Consider the following 26,038-nt stretch of genomic DNA (forward strand, 5'->3'; position numbering starts at 1 on the left):
CTTTATTATTCATTTTACTATTCAATTATGTAGATTTTCCCCCTTCTTTTTCAGACAATAGTTGTTACCACCAGCTGTGGAAATGTAGTTGCTAAAATATTAATATTAAATTTGGTATAGTTTTTCACAATTCCCACAGCCTTTCATATTATTATCTTGTTTGCTTATATGAGGTAATATTGTTAAGCTTAGTTTTTTATTTTTATATATTTGTTTGACAGAAAGTGAGGGAGAGAGAGAAAATTGGTATACCAGGGCCTCTAGTCACTACAAACGAACTCCAGATGGGTGTGCCCCCTTGTGCATCTGGCTAACGTGGATCCTGGGGAATCAAACCTGGATCCTTTGGCTTTGCAGGCAAATGCCTTAACCACTAAGCCATTCCTCCAGCCCTGTTTTTTTTTTTGTTGTTGTTGTTTTATTTTATTTTAAACTGAGAAATAGTGTTCATGTCAGGAAAATGTGAAAACCCAACTGAAGTATCTAGTCTGGAGGACTTGTAGCCTATGATAATTCAGAGTTCACTATAAAACATTTTCATTAAGTATTGTTAATTAGAAATTTTCAGAAGAGCCCTGAAAAGTTCCATTTAGCACAATCATCAAATCTATTAAAATGCACATTCAGTTCATAATTTAAACCCACCCTCTCAAAAGCACTTGTATGGGCCTGAAAGTCAAATCTTTTCCATGTTCCCAAAGTCCCTGCTTTACTGATAATCCTAGAACTTTAACCTAGAGAAGGGATGACTGAAGACAGGTGTGTGTGCATATGGTGTGTATTAATTCCACAGTACTAAACAGGCCTATTATGGAGGAGGGTTAAAATCTTACTGTCCCTGAGGTAGAACTCCATTGGATAGAGCACTTGGGTAACTGTTTACAGAGGTGACTTGCAATATCATCAAGTACTGTAGTGATATCACAATACCTTTGTTTTGGAGAATGCAAATGTTTTCATAACATTAACTTAGGCACCTTCAAATAAGCTGATAAAAGACAGGCTGGGTGACCATATCGCTATTTCATCTGCCACAGTTGATAAAGGAGAAAGGCATAAATTAAGAGGGTGTGAAGAACCATCTGTCTTCATTTTCAGCCTCTTTCTTTGCAGTTATGGGCATTCCTCCATTTTAAGTAGGAAATATCATCTGTAATAAGAAGTGCAATTTTAGGACAGAGATTGTTCCAACAGAATCATGGCATAGATATGACAAGTGATATTGGAAAACTCATGCTATGAATCAGCAGTGGTTTTGATTTTGCACTTTGATATTTTCTTTTTTTTTTTTTTATAGGGCTAAAGAGAAGTTTTCAAGTGCAGCTTTATCAACTGACAGTCGTGGCATAGACTCCCCACTTCTCTAGATTGCCATCGGGCTCAAATCGATCAGTCTATCCCAAGAGACACAACTGATGTAGGGGAAAGGGGATTAGGAAAAAAAAAAAAAAAACCCACAAGCCTGACGTCACACATTTGTGTTCTAACCATCTGTACCTTTTATTAACCATAGGTTGGAGCCGCCCAGGCGAACAGACAACAGTCTGCACCAGTCTTCTCCCACACTAGCCTGGAAGTAACAGCCTAAGAAAGAAAAGCTGCTTTAGAAGAGAGCTATAGGGTGGTGGGTGTGTGTGTGTGTGTGTGTGTGTGTGTGTGTGCGCGCGCGCGCGCGCGTGTTTTGCCTCTTCTCCATCCAAGGATGCTATGCATTGGAAATCTTGCATATCCTTTTGTTTTTGTTCGTTTTCAATCGATTTCTCTCTGGAGTGGGAGGCAAAACCCTTGTGATGCTTAAGAAAAAGACAAAACAAAATACAAGGCTTTGAAGAGGAGAACCAGTCGCCTGCAGGCTTGCTGAGAGACGGAGACCATCCCCAACCCGTGCGGGGCTTGCAAAGACGACGCCCTAGCCAGCAGCACCCTACCCCCACCTGCACCCCCGGGTTGCCTCACCCCACTCCGACTCAAGGGCGCATCCTCCCTTCCTCCCTCCTCCACTCGCGAAGGCCCACCCCGCTCCCTGGCTTAGGGGAGCGCGTGCACTCCACCTCCACGTGCTGATCCCCTGGCCGTTACCCCGCACCGGGGTTCGCGTTTGCCCGCCTCGCTCTGCTCCGCCCCGCCCCCTCATTCCTCCAGCCCGGGACTCCGCCCATCACGCCTGAGGCGCGCGCCCCCACGCGGGGACACCTGGCCGCCCATCCCCCGCGCCGCCCGCTCCTCCTCAGCGCGCGCGCCTGCGCGCACACGCGTACCGCCCGCTCCACACACTGGGCTTCTTCCCCGCCCCTCGGAGTGAGGGGGCGTGGCCTGGGCTGGGTGCGAGCGCGGCGGCGTAGCCAATAGGCGCTCGTTTTACTCTGGCCTCTCCCCCGCGCGTTGGCCAATCGCGGCAGGCGGTGGTGGTAATATTGTGGAGTGGAGTTTGGACGCCGCCGCTTGCCCGCGGGGCTGGAGCGGCTCGGCGGCTGCGGCGGCGGCGGCGGCAGCAGCAGCGGCGAGTGCTGCTGGGAGTATTTCGGGGAAGGGGGCGTGAGGTGGACGAAGCGGCGGTGTGGAGGTCGGCGAGGGGCCAAAAAAAAAAAAAAAAGGAAGGAAGAGGGCGGGGAGTGTTCAGTCGGAGGAGGCGGGACCGGCGAAGCTCTTCACCTCGCGGCGGCGGGCTGCCGGGGGAGGCGGGCGCCGCCCCCCTGCCCGCGTTCTCCTCGGCTCAGCGCAGCCGGCCGACCGGAGCCCAGTGACCGGCCGAAGGCGACCGCCATGGCGTTCCTCAAACTCCGCGACCAGGTAGGTGAGGGGCGGAATCGCGGCCGCCCGGAGGAACCGCGGGGACCACCCGCCGCGCCCCGCCCCGCCTGTCAGCGCATCCTACCCCCCCCCCGCACCGGCTCTCTCCCCTTTCCCGGGGGCGCCCCACGTGCCGACCCCGGGATCTCGCGGCCGTGGCGACAGGGGCGGGTTCCGCGCTCGCCACCCTCGCGTTCGGCGTGCTGCCTGTGCTGGCCGGGGTGAGGGCGCCTCCTCTTTCCTGCCAGGTGAGGCTTGGGCCTAACAGGTGGCTTATTTTATTTTATTATTATTATTTTTCTCTCTGCTGGCTCGGAGTGGCCATGACCTCAGGTCACGACCTTGTCCTCCTGTTTGCTTTGCCTGGGGTTGGTGAGGGCGATAGCTCGGAGGGACTCTTGCTCCTGGAGAGATGGAGGGGAAAACAACAAAAAACAAAACAACCCTTCCAGATCCTGTTGGATTCTGCGAGAGACGCACTGCAAATTGCCAGACTTGTGTTCTTTTGACATTTTTTTTTTTTTTGCACCATCTCTGGTGACTTTTTCGTGAGCTGGTCAATAAATACCGTTGTGCCCCCCCCCAAGACTGACAAACTGGAACTGACAAAAGATAATTATATAATTATATCTATAAATGAAATCGCAAGTGTATCTGAGTGAGACATCTGAAAACATGAAAAGATGGGTCAAGAAGTTTTTCAAGAGATGCAGATACTTCCAAATATTCCTGTCTTTCTTTTAAGGAAAAAGGAAATAAACGTGTGAAATTGACCGGGTCGTGGGAACTTATTCGTGCCGAGTACTTAATTCATTTTTTTGCCATTTATTTTTCTGAACAAAAGATACTGAAGGGGAAATAATTAGCATGCATTGAGAAACTATTTTCAAATGATTAGTCCTTTTACAAAAACAAGGGGAAATGGGGCTGGAGAGATGGCAAGTGCCTGAGGAGCGCGTAAAGATTCAGGTTTGATTCCACAGAACCCACCTAAGCCAGATGTACAGGGTGGCCCATATGTCTGGAGTTGTTTGCAGTGGCTAGAGGACCTGGCACATCCATTCAATATTTAAAAAAAAAACAAGGGGAAAAACTCAAGATATATTACCTATCTCTTAGCAAATACAACTTGAATCCAGATAATACAGTCATTTTGCATTTTTTTTTCTTGAGGTAGGGTCTCTCTCTAGCCCAGGCTGACCTGGATTTCACTATGTAGTCTCAGGTGGCCTTGAACTCACAGCGATCCCTCCTACCTCTGCCTTCTGAGTGCTGGGATTAAAGGTATGTACCACCACGCTTGGCTTCATTTTTTATTTCTAAGTGAATTTTAAAAAATATATTTATTATTTTATTGGCAAACAGAGAGATAGGTGAGGAGAGAGAAAGAGAGCCAGAGGGAGAATGGGTGCACCAGGGCCTAAACAAACTCCAGATGCATGTGCATCTTTGTGCATCTGGCCTTATATGGGTACTGGGGAATTGAACCAGGGTCATTAGGCTTTGCAGGCAAGTGCCTTAACTGCTGAGCCATCTCTCCAGCCCTCTTTCTAGTGAATTTTATGTTTAGCCTGATGACTGACCTTATATATCATTTGGCATCAGCCGAATTTTACTGGTGTTAACATTAGGGCATGATACTTTGGAAAACTTGGTATTTCATTGATCAGTATGGTAGCCACTAGCTGCCTTTGGAATTCTTTTTTTATTTCTTTGCAAGGGGGTCCTTGGGGAGGGAGAGAGAGAATGGATATGAATGGGTATGTCAGGGCCTCTAGCCACTGCAAATTAACTCCAGATGCACGCAACACTTTGTACATCTGGCTTTATATGGGTATTGTGGAATTGAACCTAGGTCATTAGGCTTTACAGGCAAATACCTTAACTTCTGAGCCATCTCCAGTCCTAGAATTTATTATTTTTTTTTCTGAGGTGGGGTCTCACTCTAGCTCAGGCTGACCTGGAATTCACTATGTAGTCTCAGGGTGGCCTCGAATTCACAGTGATCCTCCTACCTCTGCATCCCACATGCTGTTCTCAAAGTTGGGTGTCAGCACACCCGCCTGGCTTGATAGTTATCTTTAAAATGTCACCTGTGAACTTGAGACTACTTGGACAAGTTAATGAGGTGGTACTGAACTATACTACTGAGTAACCAGTTCATTGGGTTCTTTTCTTAGACTTTGAGAAATGAGTTTGTTTTGCTTAGTTTAAAGAGGCTTGCTATTTTTAGAAGTCATCTTATATATGATATTTATTAGCTATTAGATGTGATGATCATTAGATGATGATAAATGAAATGGAATGCAGACACTATCATCAACCTTTCCCATCTGTGGGAGAAACAGTTCAGCTAGATGAACTACTTTATTTGGAGGAGGGATGAGAAGATCTGGGTAAATAACACAGGATTTAAAGCTAGAAGGTATTTGACATAGCTTCTAACTCAAAAAGTCATGTACTCTTGAAATGGAAAGTAGTATAATTTGTTTCTAGCTTTGGAACACATAGTTCAGTACATAGTAGCTATAGATGAATTAAGAGGGTTCTAGGTGGATCAAATATAAAATCAGTATGTTAAGCAAATTGTTCTCACCCTTTTAGTGACGTGAACGGGACAACATTCTCTCATTTTGTGCCAACACATAATTACGAGCAAAAGAAATAATTATTCACTATTTTCTTTCTACAAGTAGATGAAAATAATTTTTAATTGTAAATAAAATTACTGGGTCTTTTTTTGTCTGTAAGAGTAGATCTGAACTTTTCCCCTGAATTACTTCACTTTGGTACGTGTAGCATGTATCTGTAGCAAGGGCAGCCCCCCTGCCCCCCAAAAGTGTCACTGACATGGTTTTAATTTTTTTCCCTTTTATTTTATTTGCAAGCAGAGAGAGAGAGAATGCAAATGGGTATGCTAGGGTCTCTAGCCACTGAAAAGGAACTCCTGTCACATTTGGGGAATTGAAGTCATGTCATGAGGGTTTGCAGCACCTTAACTGTTGAGCCCTCTCTCCAGCCGGTTTTTATCTTTTTAGCTAGTAAAAATAAATCATACATGGCTACATGTAAATTTTTCAGCATTACACCCTAGTATGAAATGATCTTTGTTTAGTTCAGGGATCACAGACTCCACAACTGGGAAGCTTGATGACAGTGGGCACTTGGCTTTAGTGTATAAATAATGGAGAGTGGCGGAAATCACACTCATGGTATCATGCATGTTAGTAGCTACCTAGCCATGGTTGCCTGGCAGGTGTGTCTTTTGTTTCCTGAATTCCTATTCCTTTTAGGAAATCAGAAATCCAGATCATCAGACAAAATCTGTTTGCCAATATTGACAAATCATTAGACATCAGTGATAACAATGAATACTTCGTCTCTAAAAAGGGGCTAGGTAGTATGAAACTAGTTTGTAACCACTAATTTAGATCACTTTGTTTGGCATAAAACTACAAAAACAATATTCCTATTTATAGTAGTTTAAAGTAAAGGGGCTGGGGCTGGGGCTGGAGAGATGACTCGGTGGTTAAGACACTTGCCTGCAAAGTGTAAACAATGTGAGTTCAGTTCCCCAGGACTCACATAAAGCCAGATACACAAAGTAGGTAGCACATGCATCTGAAGCCTGTTTGCAGTGGCTGAGACCCTGGCATGCCCATACTCATCATTCACACTCACTCACACACTCTCTCTCTCTATGATTTTCTCTGTCTCAACCAAATTTAAGGAAAACAAACAAACAGTAAAGGGATTGAAGTGATCATAAACAGGACCCACTACCAAGATACTTTCCATAATATAGTACATAGTAAACATAGATACACTTGTATCTACTGTATGTTCATGCCGATTCCTTTGGGTGTATTCCTGGAAGAAGTATAGCTCCTATTATTACTGCTTTTATTATAGTATTATTATTATTATTATGCTATTATTATTATATGGCAATTCAATTTCTTAAACTTTTGAGGAACCTCCATATTGACTTCCATGGTTTACAGGGGGAAGTTCCTTTCCCCAGCCCCAGTCCTGGCCAGGATTGTTGTTTGGTTTTTGGTTTTCTTGATAGCCATTCTGACTGAGAGAGATGGATTTGCAGGATAGATTTGACTTTTATTTCTCAGATGGCCATGTATGTTCAGCAATTTTTTTTTCACTCATTTACTGGTGATTTGTACATATTTTGCGAACTGCATGTTCAGTTCATATGCCCATTTCCTTCCTCCTTTCTTTCTTTTTTTTTTCTGAGGTAAGGTCTCACCGCTAGCTCAGGCTGACCTGGAATTTACTATAAGGTCTCAGGGTGGCCTCAAACTCATGGCGATCTTCCTACCTCTGCCTCCCAAGTGCTGGGATTAAAGGCGTGCACCACCATGCCCAGCACTCTTTTTTTGATTTTTTTCACAATTTTTATTAACATTTTCCATAATTATAAAAAATATCCCATGGTAATACCTCCCCCCCCCCACCGCACTTTCCCCTTTGAAATTCCATTCTTCATCATATTACCTCCCCATCTCAATCTGATTTTTTTTTTTAAGGTAGGGTTTCACTCTAGCTCAGGCTGACCAGGAATTCACTATGTATTCTCAGGGTAGCCTCCAGCTCTTGGCGGTCCTCCTGCCTCTGCCTCCTGAGTGCTGGGATTAAAGGTGTGTGCTACCACGCCCAGCCATTTGTCCATTTCTTTTTTAATTTTTTTTATTTATTTTTATTTTTTTCTGTTTTTTCAAGGTAGGGTCTCACTCTAGCCAAGGCTGACCTGGAATTCACTATGTAGTCTCAGGGTGGCCTCGAACTCACGGCGATCCTCCTACCTCTGCCTCCCGAGTGCTGGGATAAAAGGCGTGCACCACCACGCCCGGCCATTTGTCCATTTCTTGATTGGGTTTTGTGTTTGGGATTGGTGTTTTTTCATCTTTAATTGCCTTTTTCAATTTCTTGTTATATTTTTAAAAATAATATTTAATTTAATTTATTTATTTGAAAGAGAAACAGTGGGGGAGAGAATGGGTGTGCCAGGGTCTCTAAGCCACTGCAAACAAACTCCAGACACACGTGCCACCTTGTGCATCTGGCTTATGTGGGTCCTGGATAATTGAACCTGGGTCCTTTGGCTTTGCAGGCAAGCACCTTAACCATTAAGCCATCCCTCTAGCCCATTAAATATTTTATTTATTTATTATAGAGAAAGAGAAAAAGAAACTATGGGTGCACCCGGGCCTTGAGCACTGCAAATGAACTCCAGACACCTGTGCTCCTTTGTCCATCTGACTTTTTGTGGGTACTGAGGACTCCAATATAGGCCATCAGGCTTTGTAAACAAGGCTTTGCCTTTAACTGCTGAACCATCTCTCTCTAGCCCTCTCCTTTTTTCAGTTTTCTTTCTTCAGTGTTACATACTTTTCATTGCTGAAGTCTCAGGTTTCTTTGCTTTTTTTTTTCCTCCAGGATGTTGTGAATGGGATTGTTTTGCATTTATCTGATGACTACTGATTCCCCCCTTCCTTGCCCCCCCCCCCAGGGTTTTGCTGTAGTCCAGGCTGATCTGGAGGTCACTATGTAGTCTCAAGGGTAGCCTGGAACTCACAGTGATCCTCCTACCTCAGCCTCCCTAGTGCTGGGATTAAAGGTATGTGCCACCATGCCCAGTTGACTGCTGATGCTTTTATGTTGACTTTTTACCTCAGTACTCTCTGCAAGTGTTGATTATGTCACCTTAAATAGGCTTAATGATAATAATTTGATTTCTTCCTTTCCCGATTTTATTCTTTTTCTTTGTCTTGCCTTATTGCTCCCACTAAGACTTCAAATACTGTATTGAGTAAGAGTGGATGGGTGCTGTTGCCTCTTTTTTGATTTTGGAAGAAATGCTGTCAGTTTTTCCCCATTTAGTGTCAAGCTGGCTGTAGATTTGTTTGATATGTTGAACTATGATTCTTGTATTCCATTTCTGTGGGGCTGTATTATGATGGGCACTGAGATTTGTTACAGACTTTTAGGCTTCTATTAAGATAAGTGATTTTCAACTTCCAAGACTCAAGGTCCATTGTGGAAGAGGTGGCGGAAAGAATGTAAGAGCCAAAGGAAGGGTAGGACTCCTTACAATGTGCTCCCTCCAGACACAGAATGGCCTGGATATCCATAACCTCACAGTGCCTGACACTACCTACACAAGACCATCATAATAGGAGGAAAAGATCATGACATCAAAATAAAAGACAGACTGATTGAGATGGGGAGAATGGAATTTCAAAGGGGAAAGTGGGGGGAGGGAGGGTACTACCATGGGATATTTTTTTATAATCATGGAAGTTGTTAATAAAAAAATTTGAAAAGAAAAAAAGATAAGTGATTTTTATTTCCTTCATTCTGTGCATTTGCTATATTTATGTATTATTTTTAATTATTTATTTTAAAGCAGAAAAAAAGAATGAATGGGTGTGCCAGGGCCCCCTGCCATTGTACACCAGCTCCAGATGCTTGTGCCACCGTGTTCATCTGGCTTTACATGGGTGTTGGGGATTTGAACCTGGTCTGTCAGGCTTTGCAAGCAGGCACCTTTAACTGATGATTCACCTCTCTAGCCCTGCTGTATTTATTGATTGTGTTCATTGAGCTATCCTTATATTGCTGAAAAAAACAAACCTGATCATGGTGTTTTAATGTTTTTAAAAATTCAGTTTGGCTGGGTGTGGTGGCACATGCGTTTAATCCCAGCAGTTGGGAGGCAGAGGTAGGAGGATTGCCAAGAGTTTGAGGCCAGCCTGAGACTACATAGTGAATTCCAGGTCAGCCTGGGCGAAAGTGAGACATTATCATGAAAAACTAAAAACTTAAAAAAAAAATCAGTTTGCAGGGCTGGGAAGTTGTCTCAGCCACTTAAGGTGCGTATTCTATAAGCCTCCTCACCCAAGTTTGATCACTAGCACTCACATAAAGCCAGACACAAGGTGGCACACTCGTCTGTAATCCTAATGCAATTATTGCAGTGAGAGGCAGAGCCAGGAAAACCCCTGAATGATTCTAGAGGGCTAGACTGGCCTTTCCATTGGCAAAACAAGATAGAACCTGTCTCAAAGAAGATGGAGGGAGAAGACTAACCTCTTGAGGTTGTCCTCTGACTTCCACCTGTGTGTTGTGTCATGTGCATGTACGCACACAATAATAGAAATATTTCAAATAGTTTTCACATATTTTATTGAGGATTTTTTTTTTTGCATCTGTGTTGATCAGTGAATTAGTCTATAGTTTTTATTTTTGTTTTTGTTATGTCATGATTTGGATTTGGTATCAATCATATAGGCTTTGGAAAATGAGTTTGGACATGCTCCTTTCCTTACTATTTTAAGAAGTTTGAGAAGTAGTGCTGTTCTTTAAAGATCTGGTAGAATTCAGCAGTGACTCCATTTTGTTCTGGGATTTTCTTTTTTGAGACTCTGTTACTGCTTCCATATTATTGTTTGCTATTGATCTGTTAGGCTGTTCATTTTCTCTTGCTTCAATTTTGGTAGGTCATATGTCTAGGTATTCTAGATTTTCCAATTTTTATTGTAACATAGGTTTTCACTATATTCCCTAATGATCCTCTGGGTTTCATTGATACTCTTTGTGTAATACCTGCCTTCTTGTCTCTCACTGTTTAATTTGGATCTTCTCTCTTTTGGTTAGCATAGATGAGGATTTGCCAATCTCGTTTCTCTTTTCAAAGAGCCAACCATTTGTTTCTTTGATATTATTGCTTTAGTTAAAGTCCATCTCATTTATTTCTGCCTTATTTTTTTTTTTCCACTAGTTTGGGTTTGGCATTTTGAGGTGCATCCTTAGGTTATTTATTGGTTATTTATTTGAGATATCTTTCATTTTTTTTTTCTTCTAAAGAAACATAGAAGAGGCAGAACAGGTAGAAGAGAGGAAGGGAGGGAGAGAGAGAGAAAATGGGCATACCAGGACCTCTAGCCACTGCAAACAATCTCCAGAAGCTTGTGCCACCTTGTGCATCTGGCTTACGTGGGACCTTTAGAATTGAACTTGAGTCCTTAGGCAGCACAGGCGTGCACCCTGACCACTAAGCCATCTCTCCAGCCCAATATATCTGATTTAACAAAAATATATTTTATTTCAGAGAGAGAGACTGGGCATGTCAGGGTCTTCAGCCACTGTAAATGAACTCCAGACACTGTAAATGAACTCCAGACACATGCACTACCTTGTGCATCTGGCTTACTTGGGTCCGGGGGAATCGAACCTGGGTCCTTTGGCTTTGCAGGAATGCCTTAACAGCTAAGCTCTCTCTCCAGCCCTGACTCCCTCCATCCCCCAGGTAAGGTTTCACTCTAGTCCAGGCTGACCTGGAATTCACTATGTAGTGTCAGGGTGGCATCGAACTCACAGCGATCCTCCTACCTCTGCCTCCCAAGTGCTGGGATTAAAGTCGTGTGCCACCATGCCCAGCTCAGCCTTGATTTTGTTTTGTTTTGCTTTTTTTGTTTTTGTTTTTGTTTTTGTTTTTGTTTTTGTCTTTGTAGGTAAGGTCTCACTCTAGCTCAGGCTGACCTGGAATTCACTATGTAGTTTCATGGTGATCTCAAACTCATGGTGATCCTCCTACCTCTGCCTCCCAAGTGCTGGGGTTAAAGATGTGTGCCACCACTCCTGGCTTTCCCTGATTTTTTTTTTTATGAGAAATATTTTATTATATGAGAGAGAGTAGCAGTTAGAGAATGGGTGTACCAGTACCTCTAGCCACTGCAAACAAACTCCAGGTGCATACACCACCTTGTACACCTGGTTTACATGGGTACTAGGGAACTGAACTTGGCTTTGCCAGTAAGTGCCTTAACTGCTAAGCCATCTCTCCAACCCTCTCTGATTTTTTTAAAAAAATATTTTATTTACTTATTTAATGGAGAGAGGCAAAGGGAGAAAGAGAAAAATGGGTGTGCCAGGGCCTCTAGCCACTGCATACAAACTCCAGATGCATGTACCACCTTGTGCATCTGGCTTTATCTGGGTACTGGGGAATCATACTTGGGTTCTTAGGCTTCACAGGCAAGCATCTTAACCACTAAGCCATCTCTCCAGCCCTGGCTTTTCTTCCTTCCTTCCATCCTTCTTTCCTTCTTTCTTTCTTTTTTTTCTTTCTTTAAATTCAAACAGCCAGTTTCTGTCTTAATTGGAATTGGAGAAGTAAAGACCACTTACCTTTAAGGTTTAAAGGCACACATTAATTTTTCCCTTATTTATCTTAGAGATTTGCTGATTTACTGAGTCATTTGTTCATCTCAAGGGAGATTTTTTTGTCCTTTTATGATTATGCCTCTCAGTCCTTCTTTAAGTACATGCTGCATGTTGTCTTAGGTCATAAGTGGCTTTAGTTCATGCTTATCATGGACATTCTTTATTTTTCTAAGTTTTAAAGATAACTGCTGGATATGGTTATCTTGGTTGGCAGTTTCTTTCAGGGTTTGAAATAGATTAGTTCACACTCTCCTAACCTTTAGCATTTCTGCTGAGAGATTTACAGTTACGGTGATAGGCTCATCTTAGAGAGGAACTTAGCACTGCTTTCTTGCAGCTTTCAGTACTCTATTCTGTATTCTTGGCATTGTAGCTGTACTATGACATGGAGTAATGTAGCCATGTGTGCTAGGGATTCTTAGTGCCTCCTGGATTTGAATGTCGGTCTCTCTCTATTATAATGTCCCCCTCCTCCTCCTTCCTCTCCCCTTTTTAAATTTTTTTGGGGACAAGGCCTTTCTGTAGCCCATGCTAATCTCAAATGTAAGGTGATTCTCTTGCCTCAGCCTCTCAAGTGTTGGGATCACAGGCATGTACTGCCATGTCTGGCTTTCATTACTTCATCGAGTAGATTTTCTTCCTGTGGCTGTAACCAGAGTCTTGGCTTCCTCTTTTTGTTTTAATATTTTATTTTTATTTATTTATTTATTTATTTGACAGAGAAAGGTGGGGAGTGAGTGGGCATGCCAAGGCCTACAGCCACTGCAGATGAACTCCAGACACATGTGCCCCCTTGTGCATCTGGCTAACGTGGGTCCTGGGGAATTGAGGCTGGATCCTTTGGCCTTGCAGGCAACTGCCTTAACTGCTAAGCCATCCCTCACTGGCTTCCTTTTATAAACCAAAAGTTTGTATGTTGGACTCAGTCACATCAGAAATCTTGAAAGTGACAGTAGGATTGCATTTTTCTTGAATTTGCTAAGTACACTTCTCACAGTCTTTATTCCCTACTGTTTTTCTTCTGCCTGCTCTAGTCTGTTGATGATGCATTCTGTTAAATATTGTTGCAGTCAGCTCCACGCTGCAGGGGTGAATCTCCAAACCAGGAACACTTTATGGGAGGAATGGGATTTTTTTGAAGCTTACAGGTCCAGAGGAAGCCCCATAATGGCAAAAAAGAGAAAACCCATTATCAAAAGCAAGAGCAAAATCATGCAGCCAAATCTCGGGGAACCCAGGCAGAGCTCAAGCACTCTGCACTCTTTAGGCTGGAATTCAGATCCGCCCCCAATAACACATTAGGGCTGGACCTCAGGATCTGCCCTTAGTAACACCTCCAGCCAAGCAGTTGGAGATCCTGTTGGGGGGGGGGGGTCATCCATTGAGATTACCACAAATGTCTCCCTTGACTTGTTGAGCTTTCTACTTTCCCCCAAGATTCTGTACCTCTCTGCTGATGTCTTGCCCAGACCTTAATTGACTTCTTTATATTTCTCATCTGTTTATTTGGGTCCTCTTTAGGGTCACTGATCATTTTTAAAAAAATAGATTTTTAAAGTTTTTGTTCAACATTCCAACCATTTCAATATTTTTGGGTATGGTTACTGAAGAGGCATTAAGTTTTGGAGGAGGAATGTTGCCATGTTTTATCATCATTTGCTTCTGTGTGAGATGGTGTGGTGGTTAATGTGAATATTTGTTCCTCATAGCCTCAGGGATTTTTGATTAAGGTTAAGCTCCTGACTTAAGTCTCCAGCAGCCTGCTGGAGGTGGTGTCCCTGGGAGCTGATCTTAAGTCCAGCCCTACTAGGTGCCTAGAGAGCAGTTTTGTCTCTGGCTGCTCATGTTTGCTTGCTATTTGGAGGTGTCTGCTATGCATTATGGAAGTGATACAGTTTCTTCCACCATGATGGAACTTCCCCTGAAAAATAAACCCTTTCCTCCCATAAGCTGCTTCAGGTGGGGTGTTTGTCCTAGCAGTGTGAAAGTAATTGCAATAGATGGGTACCTTTTTTTTTTTTTTTTTTTGAGGTAGGGTTTCACTCTAGCCTGGGATGACCTGGAATTCATTCACTTTGTAGTCTCAGAGTGGCTTCAAACTCATTGTGATCCTCCTACCTCTGCCTTCCAGGTGCTGGGATTAATGGCATGCACCACCATGCCAGGCTCTCTTCTGGTTTTTATATGTTATCTTAGTGAGCAACTACCTTGTGAGGTTCAGTCCCCAGTACTGTGCAGAGGAGCATACAAACCTTGATAACAGCAACAATAGCCAAGCAAGGCAAGTATGTAAATACACTAAAATCAGTTAAGGAGTACTGCATCACCACTAACCATAGAAAAGGAAGGGACAAAAGTAATGTGAAGCCAGGCATGGTGGTGCATGCAGAGTTAGGAGGATCACTGTGAGCTTGAGGCCAGCCTGAGACTACATAGTGAATTCCAGGTCAGCCTGGACTAGAGTGAGACCCTACCGTGAAAAACAAGACAAAAACAAACAAAAAATAGTGTGAAATAAACCGTGGTGTTGAAAATTAATTTAGGTTAATAATAAAAGATGAAAAAGAAGAGCAGATAAAAGAAAAAAGTGAAGGAAAAAAGCAGGAGGGCTGGGGAGATAGCTTAGTGCTTGTCACACAGCACAAGGGCTTGAGACCACTAAATTCAGTTATCCCGCCAACAGCCAGGCATAGCCACGTACATCTGTATCCTCAGTCCTGTGGAGAGTAGACACCAAAGTATTGCTGGGGTTTGTGGCAAACAGAAAGCTGTTAGCAGTGAGAGACTGTCTCAAGCAAACAGATGAATGAATGACAGAGGAGGATACTGTACAGTCTTCTGGCTTACACATGTGTTCATGGGGCATGCTCATTTGCACATATATGTATATACACCACACACACACACCATACTACACATGCAAAAAGGGGAAAAAGGAGAATTTTATTATAAAATAAAAATGTGTAAAAATACTACATGAAATGAAGAAGAGACAGACTGGGGTCGCTTTAGCTGAGATATAGAGTATTTACACTAGCATGCCCAAGGCCCTGACTTTGACACTCTGTCTGGGTGTCCAGAGTGTCAAAAATCCAAGCTGAGGGGTTTTCCCAGGTGTGCGTCTTACAGTGGGAGAAGCAGGTTCTGAGTTCTGCATTGGAGAACAGGTCATTGTTTTTAGACCTCACCCAGCTGTAAACAAACCTGCAAGGACTCTGGAAATTGACAGTTTGTCATACCTGGGCTCATAGTTATCCCCTTCTTTCAGGAGATTTTGGAGGCTGAGCCATCGGTCCCACCAGTCAGGGATCCTGTCTCTGCATTATCCACGGCTTTGGGGCTTGCTCCTTGCTGCAGAAGGCAGGGCCACCAAGTTTTTGGTTTCTCCCCATGTAGAAAATTTTTGTTCACACTGTAGTTTTTTAAGTGTGCAAAATCATTGTGGCTGAAATACATACCTTAATAATAACTAGTGCTGAAAGATACTAATGATCATATGAGCACTGAAAGAACTGCACCAATAGGTTTGTTCCGTGCAGGATTGCCACAGATTGTTAACGTAGGACTGCCTATAGTATTAAGTGATTATCTTGCCTCCCTATATGACCTTAATTTTATTTTATTTAAAAATTTATCTGGGAGAGAGTGAATGAGGCATAAAGAACACAGAGAGAGAATGGGCATGCCAGGGTCTCCAGCCACTGCACATGAGACACATGCCCCATCTCGTGTATGTTTATGTGGGTACTGAGGAATCAAACTTGGGTCCTTAGGCTTTGTAGGCAAGTGCCTTAACTGCTGGGCCATCTCTCTGGCCCTGACTTTACTTTTTTTTTTTGAGGTAGGGTCTCACTCTGGTCCAGGCTGACCTGGAATTAACTCTGTAGTCTCAGGGTGGCCTTGAACTCATGGTGATCCTCCTACCTCTGCCTCCCAAGTGCTGGGATTAAAGGCGTGCACCACCACACCCAGCTTCTGACTTTACATTTTTAAAAGTCACCAGAATTCTTCTGAGTGTAGCTTACTTGGTTATAAAGCAGAATTGGATAGGAACATTCTTATGACTTTAATAGACAGGGTACACTTTGTCTAATTAACAAATTCAAATTCTGTGTGTGTGTGTGTGTGTGTATCTGGTTTTTCAAGGTAGGGTCTCACTCTAGCCCAGGCTGACTTGGAATTCACAATGTAGTCTCAGGATGGCCCCAAAACTCATGGCGATCCTCCTACTTCTGCCTCCTGAGTCCTGGGACTAAAGGCGTGCACCACCAAGCCTGGCTTTAAATTCAAATTCTTTTAAGGAATTTTTTAGTTTTATTGACCCATTCATCATTTAGTAGTGTATTGTTTAGTTTCCATGATTTTGTGTATGCTCTATAGCCTTTCTTGTTGCTGATTTGTAGTTTAATTCCATTGTGGTCAGATAGAATGCAAGGAATTATTTCAATTTTCCTGAATTTGTTAAGATTTGCTTTGTGTCCTAATATATGGTCTATTTTAGAGAATGTTCCATGTGCTGCTGAAAAGAATGTATATTCTGCAGCCTTTGGATGAAATGTCCTGTATATATCTGTTAGGTCCATTCCTTCTGTGACCTCATTTAGTCCACATGCCTCTCTGTTTATTTTTTCCTGGGATTGATGAGAGTGGGGTGTTAAAGTCACCCACCACCACTATGTATGGTGTTATCTGTGACCTTAGTTCTAATAGTGTTTGTTTGATGAATTTGGGAGCCCCCATGTTAGGTGCATTTATGTTTAGGATTGTAATGCCCTCCTGTTGGAATGTGCCCTTAATCAATATAAAGTGACCTTCCTTATCTTTCTTGACTAACGTTGGACTGAAGTCTACCTTGTCAGATATTAGGATAGCAACCCCTGCTTGTTTTCTAGGCCCATTTGCTTGAAACACCGTTTTCCAATCTTTCACCCTAAGATAATGTCTATCCTTTGTAGAAAGGTGAGTTTCTTGGACACAACAAATTGTAGGATCCTGTTTTTTAACCCAGTCTGCAAACCTATGTCTTTTCGTTGGGGCATTGAGGCTGTTGATATTAAGAGATATTGGGCTGGAGAGACGGCTTAGCGGTTAAGCGCTTGCCTGTGAAGCCTCAGGACCCCGGTTCAAGGCTCGGTTCCCCAGGTCCCACGTTAGCCAGATGCACAAGGGGGCGCACGCGTCTGGAGTTCGTTTGCAGAGGCTGGAAGCCCTGGCGTGCCCATTCTCTCTCTCTCCCTCTATCTGTCTTTCTCTCTGTGTCTGTCGCTCTCAAATAAATAAATAAATAATTTAAAAAATGTTTAAAAAAAAATAAAAAGAGAGATAGTATTGAAAGGTATGTATTTACGTTTGCCATTTTTTTTGTGTGTGTGGTTCCGGTTCTACCTGTACTCTCTTCTGTTAACTAGTATTTGAGTATTGCTTGTTTTTTCTAGGTTCCTTATATGTGTCCTTTTCCTTTTCTTCAGCATGGAGGATTCTATCAAATATTTTCTGTAGAGCTGGTTTTGTCTTCAAATACTCCTTTAACCTGCTTTTGTCATGGAATGTCTTTATTTCTCCATCTATTTGAATGGATAACTTTGCAGGATAAAGTAACCTTGGTTGACAGTTGCTATCTTTCAGAATTTGGAATATATCACTTCAAGCCCTTCTGGCTTTTAAAGTTTGTGTTGAATAATCTGCTGTAATCCTGATGGGCTTGCCTTTGTAGGTAACTTGATTTTTCTCTCTAACTGCTTTTAATATTTTTTCTTTGGTGTGTGTGTTTGGAAGTTTGATTATAATATGGCAAGAAGAGGTTCTTTCCAGGTTTTGTCTGGCTGGGGTTCTAAAGGATTCCTGAATCTGCATGGCACCTCTTTCCCAATTTGGGGGAAATTTTCTTCTATGATTTTGTTGAAGATGCCTACTATGCCTTTGGAGTTGAATTCTTCTCCTTTTACTATGCCCTGAATTCTTATATTTGACCTTTTCATAGTGTCCTTAATATCTTGAAATTCCCACTCATACTTTTCTATAAGTTTGTCCTTCCCTTTGTTGGACTGTATTAGATCTGCCACCTGGTCTTCTAGTTTAGATATTCTGTCCTCTCCCTCATCCATCCTACTGGTGAGATTTTCTACAGAGTTTTTTATTTTATTAACTGTGTTCTTCATTGCTAGTAATTCTGACTGGTTTTTCTTTATTATTTCTATTTCCTTACTTATGCCTTCTTTATTTCATTAAATTTGTGTTCTGTGTCTTCTTTGATTTCCTCTTTTATTCCTTTGACTTCCTCTTTGATTTCTTCTTTGATTCCTTTGATTTGTTCTTTGACCTCTTTGAACATATTTACAATCATTCTTTTGAAATCTTTCTCAGGCATTTCCTCTAACTCATTCTCACTGAAGGTCACTTCTGATGCATTAATACTTTTAGGTAGATTTATATCTTCTTGCTTTTTAGTGTTTCTTGTGTTATAATGTATATATTTTTGCATCTTGGATTAAGTTAAAGCTTGGATTTTCTAGCTAGCTGGGTATTCTTAGCTGTATCAATTGATTTGATGTTATATATTTTCAGGGTAGAGGCTTAAGGTGTTAGGTGTGGCTCTTAAGACTCTCAGAGTATCTACAAAAGTGTTCCTAAGGGTTGAGTTTCCCTGCTATGGGAGTATTCAAGTAGGCTGAGTGGAATAAAATATAGGTAGATTCTAAAATTTAACTAAACACTGTACACATCCAATCAAAAACAGCTCCAAGTATGTATGCAAGAGTAGTTATTATAACAACCAGATCCTCTATCAACACAGAGGTTAAGATTTCTGGTCTGTTGAGGGATCCAAGTCAGCTTGTGACCAAGTGAGACCCTTCCCTGGTGCAATCCCAGTTACCTTGGATGATTTTGGTCTCAGTCAAGTAGGGTGGCTGGGTCACTGGACTGCTGTTCTGTTTTCTGGAGCTGGGCACTGCCTTTTCCTGCGGGGCAAACCGGGCCTGGCAAGTGTGGCCCTGCAGGTCAGCACCCCTGCTGCTGGAACTGCTGCTGCGAAAGCTGCCGCTGCTGGGTCTGTTGCCGCTGCTGGGTCTGTAGCTGCTGCTGCTCAAGCTGCTGCTGCTGGGTCCACTGCCACTGCTGCCACTGAAGCTGCTGCTGTGGGATTTGCCGCTGCCGCTCCTGTGTCTGCTGCTGCTGGGGCCGCTGTTACTGATGCGGGAGCCGCTGATGTTGCTGCCGAACTCTGCTCCTGCTCGGGTCCTGCTGTCAGCTCGAGTAGGCGTGGCCGGTCCTGGGACCACTGCTCTGTTCGCAGGAGCTGGGCTCAGGCAGTGGGGGAGGGGAGGGAGCCACAGCTGCCCTGGTTTGCTCGCTGCTCCACGTGTTCTTCTACCTCTTGGTCTGCTCCTCCCTTGCTCACTGCCGCTCTCCCGTCACGTTTCCTGAGTTGCAGAGAGTGCCCGTGTGAGTGGAAGCTCCCGCAGCTGGCTTTTCCTGCGGCTTCAGCCGAGTCTGGCAGCTTTCTGTTGTGCTGCCGCCGCCAGGGTTGGCCGAGCTGCCGGGGCCGCTTTTGCCGGCCTGTGCGGGCTCTGGATGCTCTGGATCTCTCCTACTTCTCCGCTGCCGCTTCATTTTCCTATACACCTCACTTTTTAGTAAAAGTGTGTATTTCGCTGAGTTTTTTTGTCTTTGTCCCCCCCTTAGGCTTCTTTGGCGTGGTACCTACGCCACCATCTTAACTGGAAGTTCTTGAATTTTTTAGTTTTAAAGGGTCTTGCTGTGTGGTCCTGTGTGGTTACCCCAGAACTCATTGTGTAGCCCCGGCTGGCCTAAAACTTGTAGTGATCTGCATCTGCTTCCAGGGTGCTGGGTGCCACTGCAACTAGCTTACATTCATAATGTTTATTGGTAAGTGTGATTTGAATGAGATTATAGACACGTGTCACTATGCCCAGCAAAGATCTATCTTCCCTACACTTAAAAAAATTTAGGGACATAGAGATATACTTGTTTCAGAGCCTAGGATTAAGGGTTATTAGGTTGAGTACTACAATTGTATTTATTTCCTAATACTGAAACATAATAGGAAGCATAAATTAGTCTAGGAGAGGCAGTCTTTTACATCAGTTTCTGCATTAAAAGTTTGATAGTTGTTTTTTTTTTTAAAGGGACATTCCCTCCCTCCCTCCCTCCTTCCCTCCCTCCCTTTCTTTCTTTATTTGACAGAGAAAGAGGGAGAGTGAGAGAATGGGCACACCAGGGCCTCCAGCCACTGCAAACGAACTCCAGATGCATGCGCCCCCTTGTGCATCTGGCTAACGTGGGTTCTGGGGAATCGAACCTAGATCCGTTGGCTTTGCCGGCAAACACCTTAATGGCTAAGCCACCCCTCCAGCCCAAAGCTTGATAGTTTTTATTATTTATTTATTTATTTGAGAGATACAGAAAAAGGCGGGGGGGGGGGAGAGAATGGGCATGCCAGGGCCTCCAGCCACTGCAAACAAACTCCAGATGTTATGTGCCCCTTGTGCATCTGGCTTATGTGGGTCCTGGGGCGCTGAACCTGGGTCCTTTGGCAATGCAGGCAAGTACCTTAGCTGCTAAGCCATCTCTCCAGCCCCCAATAGTTTTTTTTTAAAAATATACTTTATTTATTTATTTGCAAGGAGAGAGAGAATGGGCGCACCAGGTCCTCTAGCCACTGCAAAGGTACTCCAGACGCATGCACCACTTTCTGCTTTACATGGCTACGGGGGAATTGAACCTGGGTTGTTAGGCTTTGCAAGCAAGTGCCTTAACCACTGATCCATCTCTCCAGCTCTGATAGTTTTTTTCAAAAATCTTATTTTATTTTTTTCTCAATTTTTAAAAACATTTTCCATGATTATAAAACATATCCCATGTTAATACCCTCCCTCCCCCCCTTTTCCTCTTTGAAATTCCATTCTCCATCATATCCCCTCCCCATCTAAATAAGTCTCTTTTATTTTGATGTTGTGATTTTTCCCTCCTCTTAATGATGGTCTTGTGTAGGTAGTGTCAAGCACTATGAGGTCATGGATATTGAGTCCATTTTATGTCTGGAGGGCTGATAGTTTGTTTTTTTTTAAACAGCTTTATTGAAATGCTAGTCATAGGCATGTATATAGTACAGTTTAGTGTGGTGTGGTGTTTTCTCAGAGCTGTACATGTATCTCTACCATCAATCTCTGTACTCCTGTAGCTTATTTTTACATGGGCTCTAGGGATAGAACTCAATTCCTCATGCATGCAAAGCAAGCACTTTTCTATCTACTGTGCTTTCTCCTTAACTAATCCCATGCCATAATTTTCTGTATCCACTCATCAGTAGATGGGCATTTGAGTTGGTCACACTTTTGGCTGTTAATTAATATTGCTGCTCTGGTGGGAGATAGCTCAGTTAGTAAAAGCACTTGCCATTGCAGCCATGAAGACCTGAGTTTGAACTCCTAGAACCTAAGTAAATGCCAGGCAAGCATGGCAGCCTGCCTGTAGTCACAGCACTTGGGATGGAGATGGGCTCCCCAGGACAAGCAAGCTAGCTAAACTAACTGAATCTAGACTCTGCCTCAATATAAAAGGGGAGAGCAATTGAGGAAGGCAACCAGTCTCAACCTCAGCCTCCACATACACACACACAAAATGCTGTGGATATTCCTACTTACAGCACATTTTTATGTGGGCATGTTTTTGCTCTAGTATTATATATATTATACTAAATATTATATATACTTAGGAATGAAAAGGTTGGACAGTGTGGAAATTAAATGTTCAGAACTTTAAAAAAAAATTCTTATTTATTTGCAAGCAGAGAGAGACAGAGAGGATGGGCGCTCCAGGGCCTCTAGCCACTGCAAATGAACTTCAGACATATCTGCCCCTTGTGCATCTAGCTTACGTGGGTCCTGGGTAATTGAACCTGGGTCTCTGGCTTCGCAGGCAAATTCCTTAACTGCTAAGCCATCTCTCCAGCCCAGAATTAAAAAAAAAAAATTTATATTTATTTATTTGCAAGGAGAGAGAGAGAGTAAAGAGAGACAGAATGGGTACATTAGGGCCTCTAGCTGCTGCAGACAAACTCCAGAAGCATGTGCCTCTTCGTGCATGTGACTTATATGGAGAATTGAACCTGGGTTCAATTAGTCTTTTCAGGCAAGTGCCTTAGCCTCTAAGCCATCCCTCCAGCCCACTGTTTAGAATTCCGAAGACCTGCCATTCTGTCTTATACAGTGATTTCCCAGTAGAAGCTTCAGTTTCTCCAGATCCTCAACATCACGTGTTACTGTCTGTCTGTAATAATTCATATCCTTCCCAGTGTAGAAAGTATTATCTTGGTTATGGTTTTGATTTGCACTTCCCTGATATTATTGGCCATTTGGGTGTCTTCTCTGGAGGAATGTTGTTTGTTTTTTGCAGTGCTGGGATTGAACCTTAGGCCTTAGGCATGTTAGGAAAGCGCTCTACCAATAAATGATGTCTGTAGACTTTTTAAAAATAGCTGGGCATGGTGGCGCACGCCTTTAATCCCAGCACTTGGGAGGCAGAGGTAGGAGGATCGCCGTGAGTTCAAGGCCACCCTGAGACTCCATAGTGAATTCCAGGTCAGCCTGAGCTACAGTGAGACCCTACCTCGAAAAACCAAAGGAAAAAAAAAAATAACACACACACACACACACACACATATACACACATACATATACATATACATATATATGTGTATTGATTTTTATTTTACATATCTATACTTATTTTATATATATAGATTGATTGGTTTTTAGTTTTTGAAATTTTTTTGTTTTGTTTTTTCGAGGTAGGGTCTCACTCTGGCCCAGGCTGACCTGGAATTAACTCTGTCATCTCAGGGTGGCCTTGAACTCATGGCGATCCTCCTACCTCTGCCTCTCAAGTGCTAGGATTAAAGGCGTGTGCTACCATGCCCGGCTCTGATTTTTATTTTTTATATATTTTTAAAAACATTTTTATTTATTTACAAGGAGACAGAGAAGAGAGACAGATGGAGAGAATGGTCACGCGAGGGCCTTCAGCCACTGCAAACCAACTCCAGATGCATGTGCCACTTCGCATCTGGCTTTACATGGGTACCGGGCAATCAAACTTGTCGTTAGGGTTTGCAGGCAAGTGTCTTAAATGCTAAGCCATGTCTCCAGCCTGTAAGACTTTTTAAAAACATATTTTATTTATTCATTTATTTATTTGAGAGAGAGAGAGAAAGAAAGAACATGGGCATGCCAGGACCTTCAGCCACTGCAAATGAACTCCAGACAATGCACCACCTTGTGCATCTGGCTTTATGTGAGTACTGGGGAACTGAGCCTGGATCCCTTGGCTTTGCTACCAAGTGCCTTAACCACTAAACCATCTCTCCAGCCGCAGCCTTTGTTTTGTTTTTTTGCTATAGAGCTCAAGCTGGCCTCAAACTCATGACCCTCCTGCTTGAGCATCCTGAGTACTGAGATTTTAGGTATGGATCACTTATTTGCTCTTTCATTATTTTATTTTTTTCTTCAAATTTTTAGTAACAACTTCCATGATTATAAAAAATATCCCATGGTAATAACCTCCTTCCCCCCACTTTCCCCTTTGAAACTCCATTCACCATCAAATCCCCTCCCTGTCTCAATCAGTCTTTTATTTTTATGTCATGATCTTTTCCTCCTCTTATGATAGTCTTACGTAGGTAGTGTCAGGCACTGTGAGGTCATGGATATCCAGGCCATTTTGTGTGGGGGAAGCACATTGTAAGGAGTCCTACCCTTCCTTTGGTTCTTACATTCTTTCTGCCACCTCTTCTGTATTAGACCCTGAGCCTTGGAAAGTGTGATAGATATATTACAGTACTGAGCACTCCAGTCACTTCTTTCCAGCACCATGATACCTTTGAGTCATCCCAAGGTCACTGCCATCTGAAAAGAGAAGACTATCTACCAAAAGTGAAAGTAGCATTAATATAAGGGTATGAAGATTAAGAGAAGTGCTTACTGGGCAGTTTGAGCATAGTGTATACATTTAGCCAGACAGCAGCAAACATTACACCCCTAGGGATCATGACAACCCCTGTTTTAAGTTTTCAGTATCAGGGTTGTATTCCCTCCCATGGAGCGTGCCTCCAGACCAATTAGAGGGCAACTGGTTTCCACCATGACAGACGTGCCACTATTGCACCCGTTGGCTCATTTGGCCTGGCTGGCCAAATACAAGGCTTGCAATGTCCACTGTTGAGTATTTTCACTGGTGATTTCTCTTTCTCCCATTGAACAGCATACAGAATAGTTTCTTCCAGCTTTCTGTCAGCTGGTCTACATGGAGGAGGTTATCAGCTCAGTTCCAGCAGGATGTTTCAGTGGCCTTGCAGCACAAGTATGTGGAATCTTCAGCAACAGGGTCTAACCATCTATTCCTGGTGGGAAGCCAATGGCCTCGGCAATGGCCTATAATGTTCTGGGGGCATCAGGGACCTCCCTGGCCAACAACTCACTGGAGGGTATCCCACCCCTGGCACTAAAAATTTTCTACCAACAATCTATGGTTCTTGAGTGTTCCATTATCCAAAAAAGTAGAATTCTATAAGATTTATTTATATCCTGTTAAATTTTGGTTAGGTCTCCCTCCACCTTTTCTTTATCTCTTCCCCTGACCTCACTTTAAGCCTTTTTACCCCCATTAATCTATTCTATTTAGATATATACAGTACCATCCTGTTAAGTACCCCCTTCCCTTCCTTTCTCTTCCCTTTATATTTCTTTTCTAGTTTACTGGCCATTGCTACTGAGTTTTCTTCCTACTCACATGGAAGTCCAATCATCTATAGCTAGGATCCACATATGAGAGAGAACATGCCATGCTTGGCTTTCTGGGCCTGTGTTACCTCACTTAGTATAATCCTTTCCAGGTCTATCTATTTTCTTGCAAATTGCATAACTTCATTTTTCTTTACCACTGAGTAGAACTTCATTGTATAAATTTGCTATATCTTCATTACCCGCTCATCAGTTGAGGGACACCTAGGATGGTTCCATTTCCCAGCTATTGTGAATTGAGCGGAAATAAACATGGTTGAGCAAGTATTTCTAAGGTAATGAGATGAGTCCTTATATATGCCTAGGAGTGCGACAGCTCGGTCATATGGTAGATCAATCTTTAGCTGTCTTTGGAACCTCCATACTGATTTCCACAATGGCTGGACCAGATTGCATTCCCACCAACAGTGTAGAAGGGTTCTTCTTTTTCCACATCCACAGCCAACTTTTTTTTTTTTTGGTTTATTTTTATTTATTTATTTATTTGAGAGAGACAGAGAAAGAGGCAGAGAGAGAGAGAATGGATGCACCAGGGCTTCCAGCCACTGCAGATGAATTCCAAATGTGTGCACCCCCTTGTACATCTGGCTAACGTGGGTCCTGGGGAATCGAGCCTCGAACCGGGGTCCTTAGGCTTCACAGGCAAGCGCTTAACCGCTAAGCCATCTCTCCCACCCCACAGCCAACTTTTATGGTCATTTATTTTCATGATGGTAGCCAATCTGACAGGAGTGCGATGGAATCTCAACGTAGTTTTAATCTGTAGTTCCCTGATGACTAGGGATATAGGACATTTTTCTAGATGCTTATATGCCATATGTATTTCTTCTTTTGAGAATTCTCTGTTTAGTTCCATAGCCCATTTTTTTAAATATATTTTTTAATTTATTTATTTATTTGAGAGCGACAGACACAGAGACACAGATAGAGGGAGAGAGAGAGAATGGGCGCGCCAGGGTTTCCAGCCTCTGCAAACGAACTCCAGACGCGTGCGCCCCCTTGTGCATCTGGCTAACGTGGGACCTGGGGAACCGAGCCTTGAACCAGGGTCCTTAGGCTTCACAGGCAAGCGCTTAACCGCTAAGCCATCTCTCCAGCCCCATAGCCCATTTTTTAATTGGCTTGTTTGATTTCTTATTATTTAATTTATTGAGTTCTTTGTATATACTAGATATTAATCCTCTATC

General features: G+C 43.0%; 1 protein-coding gene across 3 annotated transcripts in view; it reads left to right on the forward strand.

Moving 5' to 3' along the window:
• Nucleotides 1-2,591: 2,591 nt before the first annotated feature.
• Ankrd28 (ankyrin repeat domain 28) overlaps nucleotides 2,592-26,038 on the forward strand; it is a 168,740-nt gene continuing 145,293 nt past the window's right edge. For all 3 annotated transcript variants that reach the window (XM_045135531.1, XM_045135530.1, XM_045135532.1), the window contains exon 1: nucleotides 2,592-2,790. Coding sequence is in view for 1 of the 3 variants with exons in the window: in XM_045135530.1 (XP_044991465.1) it covers nucleotides 2,764-2,790 (27 nt within the window). In the remaining 2 variants the exon portion in view is untranslated. The remainder of the gene's footprint in view (nucleotides 2,791-26,038) is intronic.

The sequence above is a fragment of the Jaculus jaculus genome, chromosome 16, assembly GCF_020740685.1.
Source record: "Jaculus jaculus isolate mJacJac1 chromosome 16, mJacJac1.mat.Y.cur, whole genome shotgun sequence".
NCBI lineage: Eukaryota > Metazoa > Chordata > Mammalia > Rodentia > Dipodidae > Jaculus > Jaculus jaculus.